Source organism: Molothrus aeneus, chromosome 1 (assembly GCF_037042795.1).
Source record: "Molothrus aeneus isolate 106 chromosome 1, BPBGC_Maene_1.0, whole genome shotgun sequence".
Classification (NCBI taxonomy): Eukaryota; Metazoa; Chordata; class Aves; order Passeriformes; family Icteridae; genus Molothrus; species Molothrus aeneus.
This window is the reverse complement of record NC_089646.1, coordinates 55,560,319-55,585,759: the sequence shown is the minus strand read 5'-3', so window position 1 is coordinate 55,585,759 and position 25,441 is coordinate 55,560,319. Positions and strand designations below refer to the sequence as shown.

At 42.0% G+C, this 25,441-nt stretch overlaps 1 protein-coding gene across 3 annotated transcripts in view; it reads left to right on the top strand.

Moving 5' to 3' along the window:
• The first annotated feature begins 19,030 nt into the window (after window positions 1-19,030).
• The window catches only part of SLC12A7 (solute carrier family 12 member 7), a 79,593-nt gene continuing 73,182 nt past the window's right edge, over window positions 19,031-25,441 (top strand). Inside the window, exon 1 of one of the 3 annotated variants that reach the window (XM_066557472.1) lies at window positions 19,031-19,276. In XM_066557472.1, the coding sequence (XP_066413569.1) occupies window positions 19,165-19,276 (112 nt within the window). In that variant the 5' untranslated portion in view covers window positions 19,031-19,164. Of the gene's footprint in view, window positions 19,277-19,329; window positions 19,872-25,441 lie in introns of those variants that run through there. The other 2 variants (XM_066557481.1, XM_066557491.1) reach the window with 2 other exon arrangements.

Sequence of the window (25,441 nt, the reverse complement as noted above, 5' to 3'; positions counted from 1 at the left end):
ACTGTCGGGTTCGGCTGTCTGTCTCTGCCCCGACACGGGTAGTGTGGTTCTTGGGTGGCACGCGTTTTAAAGGACGAGTCTGGACTCTTCAGCTTTTCGGTCTTCAGGTTGTTTATTATTTCTTATCTACAAAATTTTCTGTCTGCCCAACAGAGGTCTGATCTGCAAGCAGTCACAGGCACTCTCTGACCACCCACGGGGCGGTCATGTCTTTTTATACTAATATCTACGTACACAATATTTACCTTTATTTCCCAATGCTTTTCACCCATGTTGGCAAGTGCACCTTCACCATAAACCAATCCCCAAATGTCAACATCACCACAGGAGATGGAGGACAAGAAGAAGGAAGAAGAAGGACAAGACACGCCCTGATCCCTCCATCTTGTCTCCATAACCCCCCTGTACCCAAAAACCTTAAAATCTATATTTCACTTTCTAAATGTGTCTATTTTACACCTTTTACTCTAAAGTGATTCTCTTGTCCTCAAACTCTTGTTATTTCTGTGGATGGATCAAAATCAAGCCACCAGACACTCTTGGCAACATTCCAGGATTTTCGAGACCCCCAAGGGTTCTCCTGGCATCTCTGGACATTGGGAACAATGTGCTGAGATCCCACATCTCCCCCTTCTGTTTGCACTAAGAAGACTTCTTTGGCAACTTGACTCATGACACGTCTCACACACAAAAAGATGCATGGGACGATGAGCATGAGGACTAAGAGTATTATTAAAATATAAAATCCCATTTTTAAAAACCCTCTCCATAAGGGAGAAAGATCAAAAAATCCCGCCAGATCATCAATCCATGATCCAGTGACTTCGCCTAGTTTCTTTATACTGTCTTTTATATTTTGAATACTTTCATGAATTGATCTTGAATGATCTGAGAGATTCATGCAGCACATTCCTTCAAACTCTTCACATCCATGTCCATGAGCAAGCAATAGATAATCGATTGCTGCCCTATTTTGCAGAGTTGCCTCTCTCACACTGCTTACGTCTTTTAACATATCACTCAAAGCGAGAGAGATTGATTGAGCATGCTTGCTCAACCAACAACCCATGTGGTCCAGTTGAGTCAAGGCCACCCCCGACGCTGTCTGAGGTGAGAAAATTGCTGCCGCAATTCTCCTTGCCTTGTCCCAAGTGTACACTTCATCATCACAGTTTACACTGTAATGTTGCAAGGACCTTTTTTCTTTGTGTTTTTGCTCTCTTAACACTTTCGAATCTGGTGACAACATTGAAATTCTCCCAATGCTGCATGGACCTCCCTTGGCATTTGCAGGAATGCCGTGCCAAATTCTGTCCCCACAAATTAAAAACAACCCACGTGGCAATTGCACTGGAACCTGGATTGATCCTTTGGCTGTCGTCACTGTGTGATTGCACCAGGCTGATGCGTTTCTATAATATTCGTGATTTGGTGTGACATCAACACTTTTGTTTGTCCTTGACACATTCGAAATTTCGAATTTCATGCATAGCTCCATTGTTGTGGACCCAAAAATTTCCAGTTCCTGCGGTTCGGTAGAAGCCACAGGTAAAAGATGTGTCCAAGCACACCATTCATTCACAGGATCTTTAATGACCTGCGAAATCTCCATTGGAGAATGTCCTGGAATTGGCCATTCGCCCACTGGCAATCGAACCATGCATGCTGTGAATGGTTTCCCTGGTTTCGAATGTGTCAGGCAGATACTTTCTAAATTTGCTGCCTGGGCTAACGCTTCCCAAACATTTTGTTTTGGCTGACTGACAGGTAGATTTGCTCTATTGCTTAAAGCAACAGATGAAAGCATGAGCATCATGAAGCTCATGACTTCACCCTTATAAAATTTCATTGTCATGCTCCCACTCAAAGCCACAAAGGAAAAAACCCCCAAAGTTTTTATTCTTTTCGTTTTTCTTCCGAGTCGCTGCTCACAACTTGAGTTTCTTCCTCCGTCTGCGTACTCGTTTCTCTGCCTCTGGGATCTGTGCTCTCCTGCTCTCTTCCCCGAAATGGCTTCACGTGCCACGCTGACACCCACTTCAGCCCTCGCCCTGTGGAAACACAAGCGAAACCCTTGCCCCAAGTGATTAGTTTGAAAGGACCCTCTATTTGTCCTGTCTCTGGGTTTCTGATCAAAACCAAAGGATTCTCCCTTAGTTTTGCCTGAGAGCTGTTTGAAAAATGCCTCACGATTGGCGGATTGGGTTCAGAAGACGAGCTGTTAAGAAAATTCAACACATACAATGCTTTGTTTAATTTCATGTGTGGTGTCGCCTCTGGCTCCCCCCTTTTCTGCTGCGATTCGTGCCGATCTCCGGGTCCAGATTTCCGGGTCTGACGTCACCACCGCGCGTCTCCTGCGTCCCTCCATGGCAGCTCGCTGGAGCTCTGCAGCTGCTCCGCCCTTGCTGCCCGTGTCTGACGCTGCCGCGCTGGTTTGAGAGTTCTCCCCGGCCGTCCTTTGAGTCTTGCTCGACCCGCGCACTTTTGACACCGCGCTAAATGGGGCCGCCGCTGCTTTCGGCGTTGTGCTCGCAAAAGCCGCACCAGAACCCGTGTCTCCCATCGCCTCCACGCCCCCCCCGCCGGCCGCCGCCGCTTCCGCGCCGCCGCGCATGCCGCGAGAGAGTGCATCCCCCCTCCCCGCTTGTTCCCTTTGAACCCCCCTCCCCGACTCCGCCACTTTTTCCACCTCCTCTCCCTCTGATTCCTCGATATCGCTAGGAGAAAACTTTATTTCATCAGGGAGCAGAATGGCATCATCTGTGTCTGAGTCAGAGTCTGAAGCCCCTGCACTCTCTGGAGTTTCAGGGCGCTTTAGGGTTCCCTTGGGTTTTCGGGATGGTGGGACTGAAGGCAATGACATTTCTCCCGGTCCCCTTTTCTCGGGCACCTTTCCCCCCGGGCTAATTGAGATCAGAGCCAATCTCTGCTTGGAGCCTTGCTCTGGTCCCTCCGCCCTTTTGGGACCCGCAACAACTTGTTGCCTGGCTGACCCTCTCAACTGAGTCGAGGTCGCCTCTAACATGATTCTTGCTGAAGACAGCAATTTCAAGGCTGTCTTATCATCATTGGTGGCTAGAAAATATAGGTGTCTGTTAACTTCTTGCCAAAAGCCTACTTCAAATAACAACCTTGTTTCTGAGTACGGGTAATTACACCGCACCCACAGCAATAATTCTCTAAGCTTTTTCTTTGGGATCCCCCTTGTGTGTGTGTCTGCCACGCCCTGTAGGTCGGACAGAATTTCTATTTGTTCCTGGGAAAGTGTACCCCCCATGTTCTTAATTCTTGACCTTCTCACCGAATTCCTGTCGTCAGAGCAGTCCGAAGGCTCCTGGTCTCTGGCCTGCAGGTCACAGGAGATGGATTCGGAGGCGCCTTTTCCGATTCCGATCCGGGCTGTCCTGCTACGAACTTTCTTCGGTGGAGGTGGAGTGCGGTGTTCTCTGCGGCCGCCGCTTCTGCAGATTCTGCTGGCTGCTTTCTGGCTGTTTTCCCAAGGAGTTATCAGTGCTCTCCTGGGAATGAGTCCAGTTTGGGAACTGCCCACTCGGAGCTTCAAGGCTGCCCCTGTGCAAGAGGTGCACAACAGAGCTCACCGTGGCTCAGCGAGTGCTGCCGGATGCTGCTGGATCGCCGGTTGCTGCCGAGTAGCTCACTGGGTCGTCCGCCGGGTGCCCACCGGGTGCCCACCGGGAGCCCACCCAGGGACGCCAAATGTCGGGTTCGGCTGTCTGTCTCTGCCCCGACACGGGTAGTGTGGTTCTTGGGTGGCACGCGTTTTAAAGGACGAGTCTGGACTCTTCAGCTTTTCGGTCTTCAGGTTGTTTATTATTTCTTATCTACAAAATTTTCTGTCTGCCCAACAGAGGTCTGATCTGCAAGCAGTCACAGGCACTCTCTGACCACCCACGGGGCGGTCATGTCTTTTTATACTAATATCTACGTACACAATATTTACCTTTATTTCCCAATGCTTTTCACCCATGTTGGCAAGTGCACCTTCACCATAAACCAATCCCCAAATGCCAACATCACCACAGGAGATGGAGGACAAGAAGAAGGAAGAAGAAGGACAAGACACGCCCTGATCCCTCCATCTTGTCTCCATAACCCCCCTGTACCCAAAAACCTTAAAATCTATATTTCACTTTCTAAATGTGTCTATTTTACACCTTTTACTCTAAAGTGATTCTCTTGTCCTCAAACTCTTGTTATTTCTGTGGATGGATCAAAATCAAGCCACCAGACACTCTTGGCAACATTCCAGGATTTTCGAGACCCCCAAGGGTTCTCCTGGCATCTCTGGACATTGGGAACAATGTGCTGAGATCCCACACTGTACTACAGAATTCAAATCATAGTTTACAACGATTTAAAGGTATATCCCTTACAATCTCCATCGCTAGTCCTTTTGGGCCAGGTTATAGTGTTTTTAACATTGCCATGAACTCCTCTCCTTGTCCCCAGCCTGGCAAACAACAAAGGGTTCCCATTAGAGTCTGCTGTTAGTGTCGTCCACCTCACAGTCCTGCATGCGCTGCAGGAGATAACTGCTTCACCATGGTCTTCATCATAGGCTGTGAGGGAATCTCTGCTACCCCTGCTCCAGTGTGGGACCACATCCATGGGAGACAGTCCCTAAACTTCTCCAGTGTGGGGCCTTTGCACAGGTTCCAGTTCTCTGCTAACTGCTCCAGCAGGGCCCCCCATGAGGTCACAAGGCCTTGTCAGCAAACCTGCTCCAATCACAGCATCGCATGGGATACAGCCTTCAGGCATTCACCTACTCAGGCATAGGGTCCTCCATGGGCTGCAGGTGGGTCTCTGCTCCATCTAGAGTGATTCATGTCATAGTCTATTCAGCTGAAGTTCACACTGGAATTCCACCTGTCCAGTAGAGCAACACAGAAACAGCAGTAACACCCTGGCCATCTGCCATCAGGTGTATCACTAAGGCTGTTATCAAAATGTTCCCAGGTACAATACAGGGAGATGATAAGCAGTACAGCAATACAGGAAGCAGCAAAAGCAAAAAACATCCACTAATGAGCACTAGACTAATATACAGTCATAGAAGGGAGCCCCATGGCAAGCACAGGAGCCCGCTGATTACCAGCTAAACAGCATTAATAGCTATAAATTCAATTTAGCACATTCCAGTCAAATATGTCTTTATCTTAAACACTTTGTGCCTCACATTGGGAGCCAAAAAGCTGTCGTGGCTTAACCCCAGCCAGCAACAAAGCCCCCCGCAACTGCTTACTCACTCCCCTACCAGTGGGTTCAGGGAGAGAAATGTACAGGTAAAAGCTAGAAAACTTATGGGTTGACATAAAGACATTTTAATATGGAAAGCAAAAGCCATGTACACAAGCAAAACTGTGGAAACCCAGAGCACTGGGAATATTTCTCTGTCTGCTCTGGGATGTCCTGACCCCCAGGGGAGCACTGACTTTGACCCTCATTCATGGAGAAAGTTTCCTAGACTTCAAGATAGACTAGAATCCACAAAAGTGTGAAATAGATTATAGAGAGTAGTGTAGGTGTATCACTTGGTGAGAAATTTAGGTTTTGGGATTTTTAGTATTTTGGGGATGGAAGCAAGATGGAGGGCACAGGGTGTGGTCCTGGGTTTCTTATTCATGCTTCTTCCTTCTTCTTCATGGATTTGGGGGGCATTTTGTAATTGGGCAGAAAAGTCCGCATTGCAGGCTCTTTGGGATCAGTTATTGGATTAAAAGGGAAAATAATCTAGGTGTCAGTTCTTAATTGATAGTTTAGTCTTAAAAGAGCTTGTGAAAAGAGACTGTTAGCCATTTTGTGCCTTCTAATGAAAAGCTGCCGAACTCATGGTTGTGAAACTGTTTTGCTGATAAGAAGTAATAAACACCTGAGTCCGAACATGAACTCAAGTGCCTTCAATCCAGACCCCAAGAAACCGATACAAAATACAACAAGTAATTAATTCACTGCTTCCCAAGGGCAAGCAGGTGTTCAGCCATCTCCAGGTGAGCAGGGCGCCATCATGAATAACAGTTACTTTGGAATTCAAACATCATCACTCTAAACATCCCACTCTCCTCCTTCTTCCCCTACTTTATATAATAAGCGTTATGTCATATGGTCTGGAATATCCCTTTGATCAGATTGGGTCACCTGTTCTGGCTATGTCTCCTCCCAATTTCCCATGCACTTCCAACTTCCTTGCCAGCATGTCAGTACACAAAGCAGAAAAGGCCTTGGCTCTGTATAAGCACTGCTAACCAATAACAAAAACATCTCTATTATCATCACTGTATTCAGCATCAATCTAAAACATAGTCCTATACCAGACACTGTGAAAAAAGGTAAGTCTATCCTAGCCAAAGCAGCACACAAGACATGTGCTTTCATACTCATATTAAAAGAAACTAGAGACAGGAAAGTGCTATGTTTGTAATGATATAAAGTGTACACAGAGAAGTGGGATATATATTCCAAATTATACTCTTTCAATGGAGTTAGCAACAGGACCACAGCAGGATGCTGTCAGCCCTGCCTCTGCCTCTCTCTACCCCAGCTTTGAATCTGCTAAGAAACTTGCAAACTTCTTAGCCAGCACCAAAATACCCATGATCACCATCTATATATTCTCCCAAAGTAGGCATTTTCTTTCTATTTTTCCATTGTATTGTGCAATGTGGCCTGTATCTTGCTGCCCCAGGAACTGCCACGATCATCCTGGCATCTTGGGTCAGGGTACACAGGGTTTTTTGATCACACTCAGAGGACTAGCCTCTTTGCCTGGGGAAGAGCTTGCTTGGGGATTTCTTGGTGGCCTTCTAAGACTGGGGCATAGTCCTCTTGCATGTTCTAACTTGCTACTATACCTGTATGTTTTTAGGGTTAGGGGAACTACCTCCTAGACTTCTATTATTACTGCTAATATTGCATTAATATAACAGTGTAAAATCTGTAGACAGTGGTCCTGCACCAGTGTCACAAAAAAAAAAAAAAGATGGAATCTACACATTTCAGGAATACCAGAGGAAAGGTGACTCTACTCCCTTTCTTCCCTCCCCTTGCTTGGATCAATGCTGCATCGATTCCCTGGCTTTTCCAGGTTTCCCAGTCTCTCAGCTAGAGCAAGTTATTTAGGGCCTCATTCAGAAGAACATCAAGGGACACTCAGGCCTTTCTGCTCCCTTTGGGAGAGGAGCCAAACCACAGTAACAAAAGCTAGTACAGTAGGAGATTCTCCAGCCACTGGTTCCACAGTGCCCAAGTGAGACAAGCAGGCCAGCCTCTGGATAACAAAGCTCATGATGAAGCAGAGCTGTAATGGAACTTAAGGCAAGTACATCTGTACTATAGATCACACAGAGACAGAAGGCCCAAGCCTGAATTTAAAGGGAGTTCCTAGATCCAGGGACAGAGAATGTGAAGGCAGAAGTGTCTCAGGTGAGGCTGTCAGCACAACTTTGACCAATTAGTACATTTAGGGTCTTTGAGAACAAATCACTAAGACAGAGAAGGATAGAAACAATACCTTTCTTTGCTAGTTTTCTTCTTAAATGAGGATACTGAATCACATAAGATCGCTCTCCAAAATAAAAAAAATTCAGCCCTGCTGGACGGAACAAATAAATCTGAAGTCACAAAAGAAATTTGCCTGCTGTGGCCCCTTCAACGATCCTGCTGGACATATGATATTAAGCAATATCATAGGGCATTCCTGGAGTTAAAATACATAATGTGATTTCTTTGCATCTATTTTTTTCTGTAACTTCTAGTCATTGACCGTTGGTACTGGTCCTTGAGACAATCTTTATCCGTTACTTTTTGGAGAGTTTGTCAGCTTGTCTGCCAGCTATCTTGCACTTGGAAACTTCTGTTGACCACTGTAAGTTACTGTCTAGAAAGGCAGAATGCCTATTCCAGGTGCCAGTGTCAGAGAGGCCCATGTACACACCTTTTTGCTTTGTTGTTTATCCATCTCATCTGTACAACAAAATAGACAATATGCAGGTTTTCATAAAGTAAACGGAAGCCACAAATTTAAGAAATGCAGCTATCTGTCGCAACACCTTAACAGTCTACACAACCTCATGGACTAAAAAGCACCACAAACTATCACCATGTAAACTTACTACAGGCCCAACTCAGTCTGAGGATTTCTACAAAGTTCAGCCATGAGTTTTTCCCTTTAGCAAACCAATACAACTCTTGAGTTTCACTCTTTACAGAAGCCACAGGAGTTTACTGAAAGAGGAAATTGTCATGCAAAGGCTGCCCATGAGCCAACAGCATTACTCAGCTAGCAACTCAAGTACAACCAAGTGTGTGCATTTAATGAAAAGTGGCTCATTAAAGGATTACAAAGCAAATCTCAATCTCGTTAGAAACCTGTGTGGTGATATCAGCACATGCTCTGCCATATCATTTCTCAGTAAACATGCTATATTGTAGCACTCTCCTAGTTTCCTGAGCCTTTGGTTAGCAAAGATTTATATATGTGCTGAATGGAGGAATAGTTGTTAAATCCAGGTGTGTTCCCAGCCTTTTATAAGTAAAAAATACTTGCCACTAATTTTGCAAATATTGTTCAATAACTATACATACACAGGTTTTGATTTTGTGGTGGTATCATAATATGCTTCATATTGTAGTGGATACAACATCCTAAATAACCCATCAAAGGATCCTCCAGTGTTCTCTTGTCATTGTATTTATTATTTTTCAAGGAGTCAACCATGTTGCTTGATGTTATTATTTCAGTACCATTCTACCTTCATACCAGTTTGTGCTTGTCTATCAGCATTCTCTAATCCTGGAAGACTGAACCAATTTCTTTAATAATGGAGAGGTTTTACTGTGTTTCTGGAGCTGCTGCTGGGTATTCTATATTCACAAAGCAGTGTGAATATACCACTATGCTCTTGTTCAACCTGCCTAAAAAGTTACAGTTCACTACTTGAATTGACTGGGTTGGCAATGACTAATTTCATCAGGTTTTCATAGAATTCTATTTCCATGTGCTCTGAATGCAAGACAAGACATGCAATCTGATACTTTGCTTCAGGTGTGTCTCAATCACCATAGATATGAAAAGGCACTGCAGCATCTCTGCATGCCCTAGGCATGAACACTTGGGCAATTGATACTCTCTAGCTCTCACAAAGTTAGTCCATTGCAATTAAGATGAACTGTGTTCTAGAAGACAGAAATAACAGACTGTAAGGAATCCAGTAATGGGAGGTTATGATGCCCCTCTTTTCTCATTGAGGAGGCACAAGTAGGTAACAAACTAAGTCTTAAAACAGTATCACTTGGCATGGTGCATGGAACTCTGAAAAACACTTGTTAGACAGGAAATAAAAAGCACAATGCAGCTGGCTTGCATTTTCATCATAGTAAAAAACATTAATTCCTGAAGAGTCAGGAAGATCTGGCAAAGGTCTAATTGAAAAGGTGTCAGACTCAATTTGGGTTACGCTGGATCCTTTTTGGAATTACTGCTTCCCAAAATGAATTTTCACCTCTTGTAGTCCTGAACCTCAGATGTATTTATGACTGCATTATAAAGCCTTTATCTCTTCAATTCATATTACAAACATTTTCTGCCATTACATACTGCAATCATTTGTGAACTACAGACTTTACTAGAAAATCTAAATGGCTGATGAAAAATGGGTCTGAGGAAATCCTAATCCTAACCTTCCTTGCTCCCTGTCTTTTATGTTTTTTCTGCTTCTGCTAACAGCTTGAGATCTTTCAGAAAGCAGTTTTGAAATACATAGGAAGTCTATGCAGTTAATTCCATAGAAATTTCCAACCAATTTTCCGTTGGTACCAAATCACATGCCTTGACTATTTCTTATGTGGACTGTAACACTTTAACTGTTCGGACACATTATCTTGTCCCCAAAATATACAGATCATTATCATCTTTCCTCAAAACAAAATGATCAGTAAGCGAGTTACCTCAACTTTCTTCAGCCACTCTTTTTCATCCTTTTTAAGTATTGAAGACTCAATATTGACAAGGCCAGTCATTCCCTCTCTTGGAATTTTCCCTATTTCCCAAGATTTCTAAAGACTCTGAGGTTTCTAAAAATGCAACATTCCTGAGTCCAAGAAGTCAATGGCTAGTTTATTTTCAGTTTGTTCATGCCTAAACTGCATTAGTCCTGATGATGTGAAAATTTGTAAACATTAGTGATTTTTTTCACTCATATAGACTGTTAAGCATTCTTCTTTCCTGCTTTGCTATTTCTGACTTTACATTTATCTGTAACAATAAATATATTTTTTTCTTTCTAGTGATTTACTTCTAATATCTTGCTAACATCAAAGACAGTACAGGTTTTTAAGGTATTGGTGTTTTTGTGACATCATTAACTTCCTTAGACAGATGTCTTGTTTTAAATCACAACCTTATTGTTAGCATTAATTTTATCCCTTTACTATTCTTGGTATATAAACTAGTTTCCTATACAGATCTTCATGTGCTCCAGTTTTTAGTTTCTTTTTGGGGCATGTTGTAGAATGTTCACCAAAATCCATTTTTGTTAACAAGAGGAATGACTTCTAAAGGTCCATCTGGATATTTCTGTTTGAATTGGTGCTGTCCTGCTGCATTCCTATCTTTCCAAACAGGAAGATGGTAATGGTGCAGAGCTCTGTGTTTTCAGTTAAAATGAACTTTAACATTAAAAGTGCCCCAAAACATCCTTACCTCTGCAGATAACATTAATATTGGAGATCTGCTGTCATTAGCAATGAAACTATTCTAGTTGCTTTTTTAAGCTTGGAAAAAGGCTGAGGGAGGATGAAGAAATTCTTTTGTTCATGCAGACTCTATTCTTGTTACTGTAGTGACACCATGATTTGAATGGAAAGCCCATTACCACATATCAAAATGTTACAATGCATCTCTCCATGCCCTTTTCTTGCTGCCCAACTGTGAAAAATTACCAGATAATATTGGCTTTCACATTTATGTATTAGCTTATGCATGTTCTTAGCGATTATAAGTATTTAGAAATACTATCAATTATAACTCTTTTTAACTGCTTGTTAATATAATCTATCAATTAGTATAATCTATCAGCTTAAGTATGCACTGTGTTCCTCATAGAAATAGTAGTGTAACGAATATAATATCTATGTATCACTTATGGAAATAATAGTGCGGTGAATATATTATGTTTTGGACCTTAGTAAAACATAAGATGTAAAAAAAAGGCTTTTGTGTAACTAAAAATAGTGTAAGGCTATCTACTGACCAACATGTCCAAGTGATAAGATAACCATGACACAAACCAGAGCACCGGAGGACAATTAGTGAATACCATGTTAAATTTAAGGAGGACATACTAAATCCCTATCAGAGGATGTGAAACAGCAGGATGGAGACACAAGAAGAAATATAATATATTGACCTGACACACAGGATGTCATACAGATAAGCTGGAGTGTGAAGAAGTCAAACAAAGGAGTTCCCAACACATCAGAAAGTTCACAAGAATGTTTGAATAAGGTAGGAAATACATGAATATACATGTATCTCAGCAATGTAACAGTATAAAGACAACATTGTCTGTATACACTGATGTGTTGTTTGGCTGTTGGCTAGGAGCATCCCAGTGCTGAAAATTTGTCCTTTTTTATCCTATTATTAAACTTTTAAAAATTCTAAGCAGTGAATTCTGGTTTTCACAATTTGGAGGTTTCACTGAGATATACCTCAAGTCTCCATGGCTCCGGGGGTCCCAGGCAGGAGGCACCCTGCTTAAAATTACAGCGGCCCACCTGGGCTTTTCCTGCTGCTATGAGAGACTGCAGGTTAACCCTCAGTTGGTAGGATAAAAAGGACAGAAAGAGAAAGGGGAGTAAAACTCTCTAAGAAATCGCATCAATTCCTAAACTGGTGCATGAAGAACCTAGGTGGGTGAGTATATCACAAAAAGGGGATCGTGAAAAATCTGGGAGTCTGGGTGCGTGTGCATGAGACATGGACAGGGCAGTCCCCGATCTGCCATGTGAGAGCAAAATCTTTTTAACTGCATTTCTGTCCCCCCACGAGGGGCCCGGCCTGTAACAAGACAATGTGAATGTTGGAGGCTGAGTGAGAATCTGGAGTAAGGGGAACTTTAGCCATTTTGCAGTTAAAACGGGGATTAAGGAATTGAAGAGGAGAGGGATTGCCTGTAATTTTGACTGCAGAAATCCTAATTCCAAGGTAGTGCTCCACTTGACCCATGTCTGACAGTCTATAGGAATCTAGGTTATAATGGGCGTTAGGAGAGTTAAAAGGTTAACATAGAGCCTTCAATGGCAAGGGGCAGGGCCTAGGCCCCAATATATTCTTGAGACATGACTAATTTGGCTGATCTGGAGTGTTTACTGCTAAGTAGCGAAACACTGCCTGAGAGATTGAGAAATTGATTAGGTCTGGTTGACAACAAGGCTTTTGAGAACCTTGTAGCAGGACCTTTGGAGTTTGTTTATGTGTTGGGTTTTTATAAAAAGTTTTAAGTTGGGGGAATCTTAGAAGGGTTGAAGACAATTTTTAAGAAAAGGGCATTGTATAACTAATAAGCATTGGTACAGGAATATCAGAACCTAACTCAACAAGAAGAATACTTTATTATGGTGTAAATGTGTGTGAGATGTATGTGTATGTCCCTCATTTTGTGTGACTTGCTGCAGAAAGGCAGAGTGCTCATTGTATTGTTTTATAATAAAATTTTTGTGTTGTTTGTATAAGTGTAATTTTGTGTTTGAATTGTGGACCTGGGTGTGAACCTTGGGTCTTGTGTGAGTGTAAAACTTGTCATAAGAGGTGGCATTGTACTGCCTCTCGCAGGAGTGCCTGCTGTCAGGAGTGCCATAGGGCAGAATTGAGTACCAGATCTCAGGTCATAATTTCTGTAGGACATGAAGAAGTGGGTAGCCTAAGGATAAGAGAAGCCTGGAGTGAAGCAGAAGCTGAGTCACAACAGGCAAAGATCATCAAAGTAGTGTGTGAAAGACAGTATTTATTTCCCAGGATTTGGATTAAATCCGAGGAGAACTGGGGAAAAAAAAACTGTAAAGAGTGTGTAGTTAGATTCACTTGGAAGCTAAGAAAGAAGATAGGCCACCAGGGTGGTGTGGGAGGTGCTGGGACAAATGAAACAGAATGGAACACAAAGCAAGCAAAAAGAAAGCACCCATGGATATACCTCCCCATAGTCCCCTTGGTATAAAGTTGGCACAGTGGAAGCAGAACCCTGACACAAAGAATAACAATAAGATCAAAATGATACATTATTGTATGATTTAGTGAACTAAAGAAGAGATAAGATCAGACCATTTATTCTGGCCCCTACATGGGTCTTTTGAAAGGGAAATATGCCAAGCCTTAAATACTTATGTAAATGACAAGAAAGGTGTCAGGCAAGGAGAAAAGGATTATGCGCTTGCTCGGGGAAGGTAAACACTCTGGGAGAAGTGAAGGTGTTTAAATTAGAAGAAGACAAAAAAGAGGGACCCCTTAGACTGTCTTCCCCCCCATATCTGCCAGCACCCAATGAACCCCCTCAGCCCCCTGACAGGCCTAGTCAGAATACCTGGGGAAGAGCTGCTCAACAGGAGGAATTAAAAAGGGAAGACCAAGCAGCATCACTATGCCCCTTCTAGGAAGTTCCACTGGGAGGGGCACAAGGGGGCATTGGGTTTGTCACAGTCCCACTCAATTCCTTCAAAGTAAGAGCATTCAAAAAGGAATTGAGAGGTCTATTTGAAGACCCTATTGGATTACCAGAACAAGTAGACCAGTTTTTAGGGCCTAATATTTATACTTGGGAAGAAATTAATTCTATACTAAACCTTTTGTTTACATTTGAAAAAAGACAGATGATTTGAGCTGCTGGTATGTGAATATGGGAGAGGGAACGCGTCAACAGACCCCCTGGGGAGGATAAAATGCGACTACAGTCTACAGTGCAGGATGTGGGACCATAATGACCCCAGGGGAAGGCAAAACATGGAAGAATACAGAACATTGATTATCAGAGGAATTAGGGAAACAGTTCCCCGTAATCAGAATGCCCACACAGCGTTTGCAGAGCAACAAAAAAAAGATGAAACCCCAACTGAAGGGCTGGAGAGGTTAAAAAGGAATATGAGGCAGTACTCAAGAATGGATACTGATACAGATGTGGGACAAACACTGCTAAAAGTGACCTTTGACACATATGCTTGGCCGGATATAAAAAAAGAAGCTAGAAGGATTAGAGGATTGGCAAGACAGAGGGTTGAATGACCTGCTAAAGAGGTACGAAGAGATGAAGAGAAAGAAAAGGCAAAGGCTAAGCTAATGGCAGCTGCTATTGCTGAAGGAAACCACTGGGCAAAGACTCACTCCTATAGGGAGGTGAGGCCCCAGTCAGGCCACAGCAAGGGGGCTGGGAGGAAATTAAGGGGAATAGAGCTCCCTTAGAGAGAGGCCCTACAAGGGAAGAAGGGGAATTTAATAATCAGGGCTCAATCTGCCATTTTTGCAAGAAAATCGGACACTAAGGATGAAACTGCCCACAGAGAGAAAAGGATCTGAAAGTTTTCAACGAGGTTCAAGAAACAGGCAAATAGGGGGGTCGAGGCCTCTATCTCCTGGGGGCAAAATATCAACAGGAGCCCTTAATAACTTTAAAAGTAGGCCCCCAGGAGGAGGAATTCAAGTTTTTAGTGGATACAGGGGCAGAGAGGACATGTGTGTGTAAAACCCCAACAGAGAGAAAAGCCAAGATACAGTTCAAGTAGTAGGGGCAAAAGGGGAAGGATTTAGAGTGCCAGTCATAAAACATGATATTTGAAGGAACCAACAAGATAGGAATGGGGGATGTTTTATTTGTACCAGGGGCAGGATGTAATCTGCTGGGAAGGGGGTTGCAACTACAGTTAGGCATAGGAATCCTTCCAGAGGGAGATAAAATGGTAGTTAAATTCCTCAGGTTAAAAGAAGATGAAAAGCAAATTGAAGTAGTTTGGGCCAAACCTGGAAATAAGGGTAAGTTAAACACAACTCCTATCTATATATACACCTATAGTAGTGTAACCACAACAAAGGATACTGCAATATCCTCTCTCTCTCAAAGCAAGAAAAGGGTTGAAAACTGTAAATCATTAATTAATCAAAGATGAATCTTTGGAGCCGTGCATGTCTCCCCACAATACCCCCATATTATTAGGTAAAAAAATTAAAAGGGACATAGAGACTCATCTAAGACCTGAGAGAAATAAACAAAAGAACTATAGAATGATATGCAGTAGTACCAAATCCCTATACACTGTTAAGTAGAATTCCTCCATCACACTGATGCTTCAGTGTGATAGATCTCAAAGATGCCTTTTGGGCCTGTCCCTTTGCAGAGGAAAGCAGAGATATATTTGCTTTCGAATGGGAAGATCCTGATACAGGGAGAGAGCAAAAATTCAGATGGACTAAATTGCCCCAAGGATTTACTGAATCCCCTAATTTATTTGGACGAGCCCTAGAAGAGGTACTGCAATGTTTCCCCGTGAGCTTTATTGATTCTTTTGTATCCCCAAAGGCCAGAAGGTTTCCAAACTCTGGGGCGGTGGTTTGCTACCTCCCCAATCAGGGGTATCAGGTATATGCAAACTAACAAACACCGGGTCCATAGGTGAGCCTAGAGTTTTTGCTTTTGCCTGTGATGTGCAGAAAGAACAACTATTAGCCTTTTCTGCTGAGACACCTCCCAGATTTATTCTTGATCACATACCTGGCTTAAAGCACCCTGGAATGAGACACTCAAGTTGGGTACAATGTCAGTGTGAAAACTGTGGCCAGCTCTGGCACTGTAGCTCACTCAGACAGCAAGCATGTAACAAAATTTGTCAAGATAAAGGGAAAAGTTCCAGCACTAATCGAGGCCAGGTACCAATTCTAACACTTTGTTGTGGGGTTGAGTGGATGATCCCTGATATTCACGAGCTATTAGAAGCTGAATGGGAGGTACTAAATCAAAAACAGAGACCATATTTTAAATGCAGGCAACCACTCTATATGATGGGGAGATAATAAGACCCTATTCTGAGAGTGAACTTAATAAGGGCTGACTATGTAAGGAACTACAGAGAATCACAAAATGAGAAAAGCAGGTTACATAGGTAATTTTAGGATAAGGAGACCAGAAGGCAAGACCAGATTAACCACTATACTTGCCACCACTCATGTCCACATGCTGTGGCCAGCAACCTCATCAGTCATGGCAGGTGGGGGTACACATTATACTGGGCTTCTGTTACTCCTTATTAATCATGTCACCTTTGGGAATCCAGATGATCCCTGCCACAAATGCTACAGACCACTATACCATGGCAAAACCCAAGGCTCTTACTTTAGCTTTCATACCTTCATTAGTCACCACTGCTGTAACTCCTCTCAAGTAGACACCTACATACAAAATTCCCAAATGTATAAAGTTACCAAAACTGTAGGGTCATTTTGCCCACGAGGACACAAATGGGTTTGTTTCCCCATGAGTCAAATCCGAGAATAGAAAAAGGAACAAGATTTGATACAAGATTTAATACAGGAACGAATAAGGATAAACAAAACAAAGAAAACAGACACAGCAACCCACCACTCTGAAGCCAACTCCGCATGGAGGTTTATATGCAAAACTCAGAGAACAACTGGAAAATGAAATAGAAATACCAAAGTTAGGGGAAAACTTCTTTGTAGATCTGGGAGAAAGGATCAGCAGGGAGCTAAATGTTAGCAGCTGCTGGGTTTGTGGAGGAGCTTTAATATCCAAAGAATGGCCATGGAAGGGTAGTAGCCTAGGCCCAGCTGAACTTCTCAAATGGAACAGATCCAAAATAAAAGGGGAAAATCAGACAGAGGGGTGGATATTAAGTTCAGACATAATTGGAGAGGAGTGCCTCTGGCCTATGGGAAGAGAATTTTCAGAAAAGGACAGACCTTTTATAAAATTGTTAAAGTATATAATGGAACTTTCACATGGTGGATCCCTGGGCCAATATCCTAATATTGGACTCAGGAAAGGAAAAGGAATTGTAAATATGAAAAAGAAATTAAACTTTTCCAGTGCAATGACTCTGGGAAAAATCCCTATTATGGGATTCCTGAAATATCCAAATTTTGGGAAAATATGAATTACCAAAGGAACAAATAATGGAAAGCACCAGATGGCTTATTTTGGATATGTGGAAAAAGGGCTTATTCAGAACTTCCTCTCCTATGGAAAGGAAGTTTTAGCCTGGGAATTATACAACCAGGATTTTTCCTGTTGCCAAGCCAAGATGGAGGTGATCTGGGAATACTGGTGTATGATGCCTTAAAAAGAAAGAAGAGAGAACTAATTGGAGAAATTGGGGGATACCAAAAGTGGGGTGATGAAGACTGGCCACCTGAATGGATAATACAGACATAGGGTCCACCTACCTGGGCACAAGATGGGAGTTGGAGATATTGAACCCCAATTTATATGTTGAATTGCATCATAAGACTACAAGCAGTTGCAGAAATCATACCTAATGAAACAGCAGGGGCCATGGAATGAATAGTCAAACAGCAAAAGCAAACCAGAGCTGCAGTGCATCAAAACCGGTTAGCACTAGACTATTTGTTAGCAGAAGGGGGGGGGGGTTTAACACATCTGATTGCTGTCTACAAATTGATGATATTGGGGATGCAGTTTTGGATATAGCCAGAAACATCTGGAAAAAAGCCCATGTGCCAGATTCCCAAAAATGGGAATCTATAATGAATAAAGGACGGTTGGAAGATTTTTTTTGGAATATCCTGGTGGAAGAGGGCTGGATTTGTATTGCTATGCGGAATAACAGGTCTAATCTTTCTTCATGTTTGATCTCATGCTTTATTCAATTAATCACTTATGTAGCCCAAAACATGCAAATAATGACAGTATCCACCAATCCAAAGTTGGGAACCACAGGACGAAAGCAGAAAATTATGGTATTGACAAAAGAAAAAGATGATGAAAACAAGGCATTTAAGATCTATGAAAAGTATCAGTATGCCAAAAGTGTAGAAGTACATAAGTTGTATCTCAAGCCAAATACAGTAAGAAAAACAAAGAGGAGGGATTGTGAATTCTGTTTTTCAGGGAAATCTGTTTTTCACTGAAATCTGATTCAGTAAATGCTGTTTTTCAAACCAATCATCTTCACATCTGCCAGCTCACTGCCACTTTTGATGGCCAGAATAATTTGCCTACTCCCTTCTCTGAAGGCCTTTATGCTGTGGGACAGACTGCAGTGTCACATATACATCTTCCATTCCAATGAAGTATAGGAGCCACAAAACTACCAGTCCTCTTCCAAAAGACACAGATACAGACTGAATAAATAGTCTTTCTGGTTTATTCTAGCACTTTGCTAGAAGAACAAGAAACAAGAAAAATGCCCTTGGCTTTTAAATCTGTTTTCTCTACTTTTGGAGTGGAGATGCTACGACCTCCTTTGAGATGGAAGTTGGAGGTAACCAAGAGCTATATCCCATCACTAGTGCTACATCATTAATATTTAATTTGATACACTGCTCATCCACTGACTCTCTAAATCTGCGTCACTGCTGGTCAGAGTTTAAATGCTGACTCCGGCCTGAATCCCAGGACCTTCACCTGTCTACTGCATGGCTGCTGTGTAGAAAAGCAGATTTCTGGGAGCCATCTTTATGTCCTGGTAGTCCAAAGGCACACAGTGAATTTTCTCCACTTGTCCAAAAGGTGATCATAAATCCCCTGCTTAGGCCTTTTGGATACTCTCATCCCTTCAGTGATCTGGAGGATTAAGGTCCTACAGCCTGGCTCTGGTTTCGTTTGGAAAGCAATTTCTGTCCGGTGGGATCAGAGGAGCAGTAGCCTACTGGTCTTAGCGCTGCAAGGGTAACTGTAAACCAAGGTTTGAGGAAGAGGGGATGCCCCAGGGCCCGTGCCCCTCCCTTCGGAGTTACGGCCGCAGCGCCATCAGGCGAGCGGTGAGGGGGAAGTGGCGCGCTGCCGGCCACCGCCCGCCCGCTGCGTTAGGAAATGGCTCTCACGTGAGGGAGGCGGCAGCGCCCGGCTCACCCTGCCCGCTGCCCTAGGAGGAGGCGCCAGCGGGTCTGTGGCCGTCTGCAGCATGCCGACGAGCTTCACGGTGGTGCCGGTGGAGGCGCAGGGCGAAGAGCGGCAGCGGGATGGGCAGCAGCGAGACGAGGAAGATGAAGGCGACGAGAGAGACCGGGGCACTGGTGAGAGAGTGGTGAAGCGCCGGTGGTCAACGCCTAAAGAGAGCGTCGGTTCTTTGCGTGCGGAGGAGCGGGTCTGTGGCGGGCCGAAGGGCCGAGAGAGTCCCCGAATACTGTGGTGGGGCCGCATCGCCTCTCTGCAGCGAGCGATGCCGGGCTACCTGTCCAGGTGTAGAAATGCGCTTCGGGGAAGGGCGAAAGTCTGGCGCCTGGGGTGGCTGAGAGCCTGTTTCTCTTTGTTTCCATTAGTCAGCGCCGCTGGCCGAAAAGAGGAAGTACTTATGGGCGGCTCCAGCCGGGGGAGCGGAGCAGCCCGCGGTCGGGCGCGGCGCCTGCCCGGGGCGGTGTGGGGCGGTCAGCCCGCCTCCCGTCTGCGACGGGAAGCGGGCGGAAACAGCGTCGCCCACGGCGGTTTAACAAACGGGGAAAATACGTAGAATCAATCGTTTAGGTTGGAAGAGACCTTGAAGATCAGATCATCAAATCCAACCATTAGGCTGTCTTTAAGGCTAACTGCTGTTGGAGCACACTAGAGAGACGGCTAAGAGGCAAGATTCAGACTGTGGAGAAGAGCACAATTTTACCTGCGTTGCTCCAGGTGTTTGTCCAGCCATGTGCTTTTGCATCAGATATAGCGTCTAGGGTTAAGTAGGTGTTTGCTACGAGATGCCGTCGCGTTCGGAGCCTTGCTTCTTGCTAGGCCTCGTTCCTGAAGTTTCCTGGGGGAGTAGAATCAAACCGGAGGTGGAGCTCGGGCATCGTGAGTGAGGGTCTGCTCAGGATAACCCCTTATGCAGGGGCAGTAGTATTTCTCTGCCAGCGTTGCTGGGGAAATGAGTGATTCTTCACTTGCATGATAAGGCACTGCTGGGAAAGCAGTAATTCTTGTGGCGCTTAACACTTCCTTTTTCCGAAGCGTGTTGCAGCAGCAATACCAAGTATGGTGTGTGAATCTCTGCTAGCACTTCGAGAGCTAGTTCACATCTTGAACTTTATTCTGGATGCTTTGTTACAATCGATACTTCTGTAAAGGTTTGGGTGGGGGGATTAACTTTGTTACATGATAACAGGTGAATAAATGGGGGTTTGTAAAAGGCATCTTACTTTTGTGGTACAGGTGACAGATAAATAAAGCTAATTCCGTGTGATGTGGGATATGAATGTAAAGAGATAAACACAGATATTTGACAGACTTAATTTTAGGAAGCTAATATAGTAAAACACCAAGCTGATACAGTTGGGTTATTTTCTTCCAAAGCTTTTTACTCTAAAATCTTACTAACCCATTAAAGATATACAATACATATAGTTGCCTTTCCCTTAGTATATTCAAACGATCACTAGTTGTTCTAATAACTGCCTCTTTTTCTGAACTAAATGCAATAGAAAAACCAAAGCAGTATAAGCTGTGACAGTTTAACAGTTTGTTTCTGACAACAAACAACAACAGTTTGTTTCTGTGACATCTGTTTGTACTGGATGGATGACTAGCAGTACAGCATTCATCTGGACAAATTTTCTTTTGGTAGAAGAGCTAGTCTGAGAGGCATGGTGTATGGTGTTTACACAGGTGGCATGTTAAAATACTGACTATACCTACAGGCAAAGTTAGGATTTGTTAGACTGCATGTATATATGAAGTTATATGAAGTATCTGAAAGGCTTGGAACATTTTTAAATCCTGGGAAGGTGAGAGGAAGAGAGGAACTGCTACTTTCACAGTGGTTTATCACAACCCTAAAGACCAGAGATAAATAAAAAAAAATTATGTGATTAGGTAGTGTTTTGGGGACTAGTAGTTACAATTGCAAGATATATTTAAATACTGTTATGGATCTGTATCAGTCAAGGGGATGAATTTATATATGATTCTTCTTGTGTGTTTGTAAAATTGGAAGTAGAGACAAAACACTGAAAAGGGAAGGCATCGGTTTGTATATAAATTATAGGCGAAGAGTTCTGACCTCATGAAGAGATTAAATGCTACCATCTGACAGAGAGTTTTGGGAAGTGAAAGATGTGCTACTCAGTGTTGCTTTGGGTATTGTATGGAATTGTTAAGTTAATGCTGTATAATAAAATAATTGTTCTTGAGTTATTCCTCTGAAAACTAAAGAATTCTGAAATGTTTGTACTTCTGATAGCTGCTGTAGTTAAGCCCATCTAAAAGCCTGCTGCTCAGAGAAGGACTCCTTGCCCTTCTCACTGCTCCAGCCTTGAGAAAAAGGCTAAAAAGTAAATGATTTCTTTTCTTGTCCTCCTCTGTGTCTGGGTTTGCTTCCTTTTTCCTGCACTTGACCATCAGACGCTTCACTGATCTGGTTCAGCATGCTAAACTGTGAGTAAAGTAAACTGCTGGAGAGGTAAAAATCATTTTGGGGTTGAGGTGAGTACTGCAAAAAGTGAGAATGGCTAGGGTTGTGTCAAGGTGAGAGATGGGTAAAGCTGAGAGCAGAGATGAACATAAAAAAGAGGAGAATGGGAACTTCCCATTTGACTTATCTTTAGCCTATATAGCTCAGCATGTTATTTTGTTCCAGTTGTTTAGAAATCTAGCATGTTATCAGTTTTGATTGAATTGTCTGTCTTAAAAACCAAGTAGTTTTTCCTTGACTGCACTAGTACCTTTTTAAAAAAAAAAAACCCAACCTACCAAATACATGAAAACCTGACAAACCTGTCCCATCAAACTCTGCTCATTTTTTTTGAGGGAATCAGTTGTATGCTGTCTAGTCATTAGATCAACAGTAGTTTTGATTTTTATTAGCAAGGCACTTACCAATTAGTGCACAATTTTGTGCATTTATCCCCTTTCACACATTCTTACCTGATAATCATCTATGTGGTAAAGGAGTAACCTGGGATCTTCTTGTTCTATGATCTACACTCCTTCTTAATAATCTGAAATTCCATATCTTCATATTTTCTGACTATATGATACTTTGATGTATGTGAAAGGAGAAGAAGACATTTGTGACTCCCTATGGGGCTGGACTGTAGCATTAGTCACAGTAGTACTTCAGAAAAGGCAGAATACTTCAAGTTAACATGGTTAAGGGTGCAGCCTGCTAACTCAAATGTTCACAAAGTAGCAGAAAGAAGATATGCCTGTCTTCTGTGTCTTTTAATGTGCTTATAATAGACTACAAAGAAAGGGTAGTCAGGAGATAGTAAATGGTTGAAGAGGAGAAGGAAATATGAGTGTAGACAGTAAGGTATGAAGTTTTATAAGAAATTCTGGGCTTGATTTGTTTTGGGTGTTTTGTTTGGTTTTTTCACACATAGTTGTAGTGACTGTCTAGATAGACCTGTAAATATTTTGTAAAGTTGATCAGCTTTTCGTTCCTTAGCAGCTCTGTGTATCAGGTGCTTCAAGACATCGCTAGTATTTTTAGCATCCCATAGTATTAGTTACCTTTCCACAGCAGTTTCTTATTTAGAAACTAATGTGAGAACTAACTCCTGCAAATTCTTTTAAAATTGAAGACCCTCAAATACAAGGAATAGCAATAACAAACCTGATCATCTACAAAGAAGCCATCATATAACTAATGAAGCATGGATGCTGTGAATTTCTGTAAAATGTTACTTATTGGAAAACCAGGGAATAGTCGACACAGTTACGTGTGTGTGTGTGTGTGTATGTGTGTATATATGTGCAATGGAGGAAGATAATTAATCTCACGGAGAAGTCTAGTGTATTTTCAGTCAACCCTTCAACCTTAACTGCCACAATTGACCATGCTTGCAGCATAGATATTATGATCAGAGAAAAGTAGATTTTAGATGGTATTCAAGGATTTGATCCCAGGAACTAGTCTGTTCCTATCACTGGCATCCATTTAACAGAATTGAAACACTTTTTATGAGTTTAAGGCTGGTTTAAAACGTGTAATACATTAATGCATAAACTAGAAAACAGTGACATATGTAATTTGAAAGAGAATTAACAAATTATGCTGCCAGTCTAAAAAGAAACCTTTATAAATTAAAAATATTTGTTTTTAAAAAGAGCTTACAAAATTACTAGAACTATATTTTAAAGTGTTTATCTGCTACATCTTAAGTAGAACAAATGCCAACTATTTCTACATAAAATCAATGTTTAAAAACTAACTGACTTGCTTAAGGTCTGCTAATACGTACAGATATCTTTTGGTGTGTAAAAGAAGGTTTTTTAATAGTAGATAGGTCTTTGGAATAGGTTAATACTACTTGTTGCTAATCTCTACTGATCTGTTTAGTGGATATATTTTAAAATGAATTTATTTGATAGAAATAAAACTTTTAAAATACTTATTAGATGGAGACATGGGATGTTTCAGTGACTTGATCCTTCCCATATCACTAAGCAGGGTGTTTATTGCTGACAAAAATCCTTCAGCTTAATGATCTTCAGTGAATTCTGTGACTCTCATGTAGTTCCTGTCATGTGCACTCATGCTGCCTGAAGTCTTAATGACTTGTTTCAGGATTAATCCAATGCTAGTAAGAAACAGGATTTGAGGTCTTACATTAAGCTGGGAGGAAGGAACTGTCAGTTTCCTCTTTCAATTCTTGGTACCTGAAGAATCATCAGAGGAGACCCACTTAATTTTCCTTAATCATGAGTGAGCAAGATTTTGAAGAAAACGGGCCAAATCCAAGTGAGTCTCTTTACAAGACAATACCATGGTTCTAATATCTTTCTTACTGAAATAGGAGGTTCCTGTGCTTCCAGCCATATTTTAAAGAATTTATAAAGAGCTTTTGCAGTGTTTTCATTAGAAGTAAGTTGTGCTTGATGATAATAGCAGCCTAAGTAAAGAAAAATCCAAGATTTAGCAATGTTGATAACATAGATGATGCATGCAATATTAGAATCATCCATTATGTAAAGAGGTTTATTTACAAGGGGTTTAAATACACTTTGTTCTGCATATCAGTATAACATATAAATTGTGCTTATCATTAATAAAAACACTGGAAGAAATTTGTGATGTAGTAAATATATTTAGACATTAAATTACTAAAAAGAACCCAATAACACGAACCTTTTGAGTTAGGTTGCACTGAATTCTTAAACCAATGTGGCTCAAAAATTGAGGCAAAGTGTGTTCAAACAAGTTTATGGATGCCTTTTTCATAATTTGCATTATAGGAAGACAGTGGCTTTTAAAAATTTGACTGTATTGTAGAACTCCAAGGTGGCTTTTAAAAACATGACTATGTTTTAGAGCTCTAAGGAGTGCTCCAGTATGTGGATTTAGATTAGAAGTGTTAGGATATTTAATTTATAAGATTCTATGACTTCTCTTTTGTTGCCTCCCTATCAAAAACTTGAACATACAGGAAGGAAATACACATGATAGAGAAGATAGAATTACAGATTTTGCCACAGGCAGCTTTCTTGGATGAGATGGTCATATACATCAGTTTTATTGATTTTTAAACTTTATGTATTTTTACCTTAAAAAGTTTTGTTACAGTAACATTAAATGTTTGCTGTCTCTTGTGCAAACAGGATCCTATTTTCATATTCTCAGTTTGCAGTCGCTTGTTCTTAATGTGACCAAATACTATGTGAATGAAAATGTTACCATTGTTTTTATTTAAAACTGTTACGTTTCACCTGTATATGGGTAACCAGAACCTACCTCAAGGTACATGGACTGTGATTAAGGGTTGCCCGTTGCAAACTGTGAAGAGTTAGGGCTTTTCTGTTAAGGGTTATTCCCCAGCTGCAGTTCTGCTTTAAATAACAACATATAAAATTAGCAATTTCTAGTGGGAATCAAAGCTTTTCTAGTTTAACACATGTACTTGTTTGGAGAACAGTTATACATTATCATAGCTGCGCTACTGTATTTGAGGTCATCATGTTCAAAAGTTTATGTAATTCTCACTCCTTTGAACAACACTTGAATTCTTTTGCCATATGAAAGCTATCTACTTTTATTTTTCAGATAGATGTTAAACTCTTACAGCATGTCAGGAGAAAAAGGTGCTTGCTTTTTTGGACAAAACATGTTTGAATTCAAAGGTAAACAGGAGCATTAGAAGCATTACTTGGATATGAATCATGATGGCAGACATAGTGTGGGACAGTGAGGAAGCAGTGAATCTGGAAAGGATTTAGGGGTCAGACTGGAATAGAATATCATGACCTTGGTTTAATGCTATGGTAAA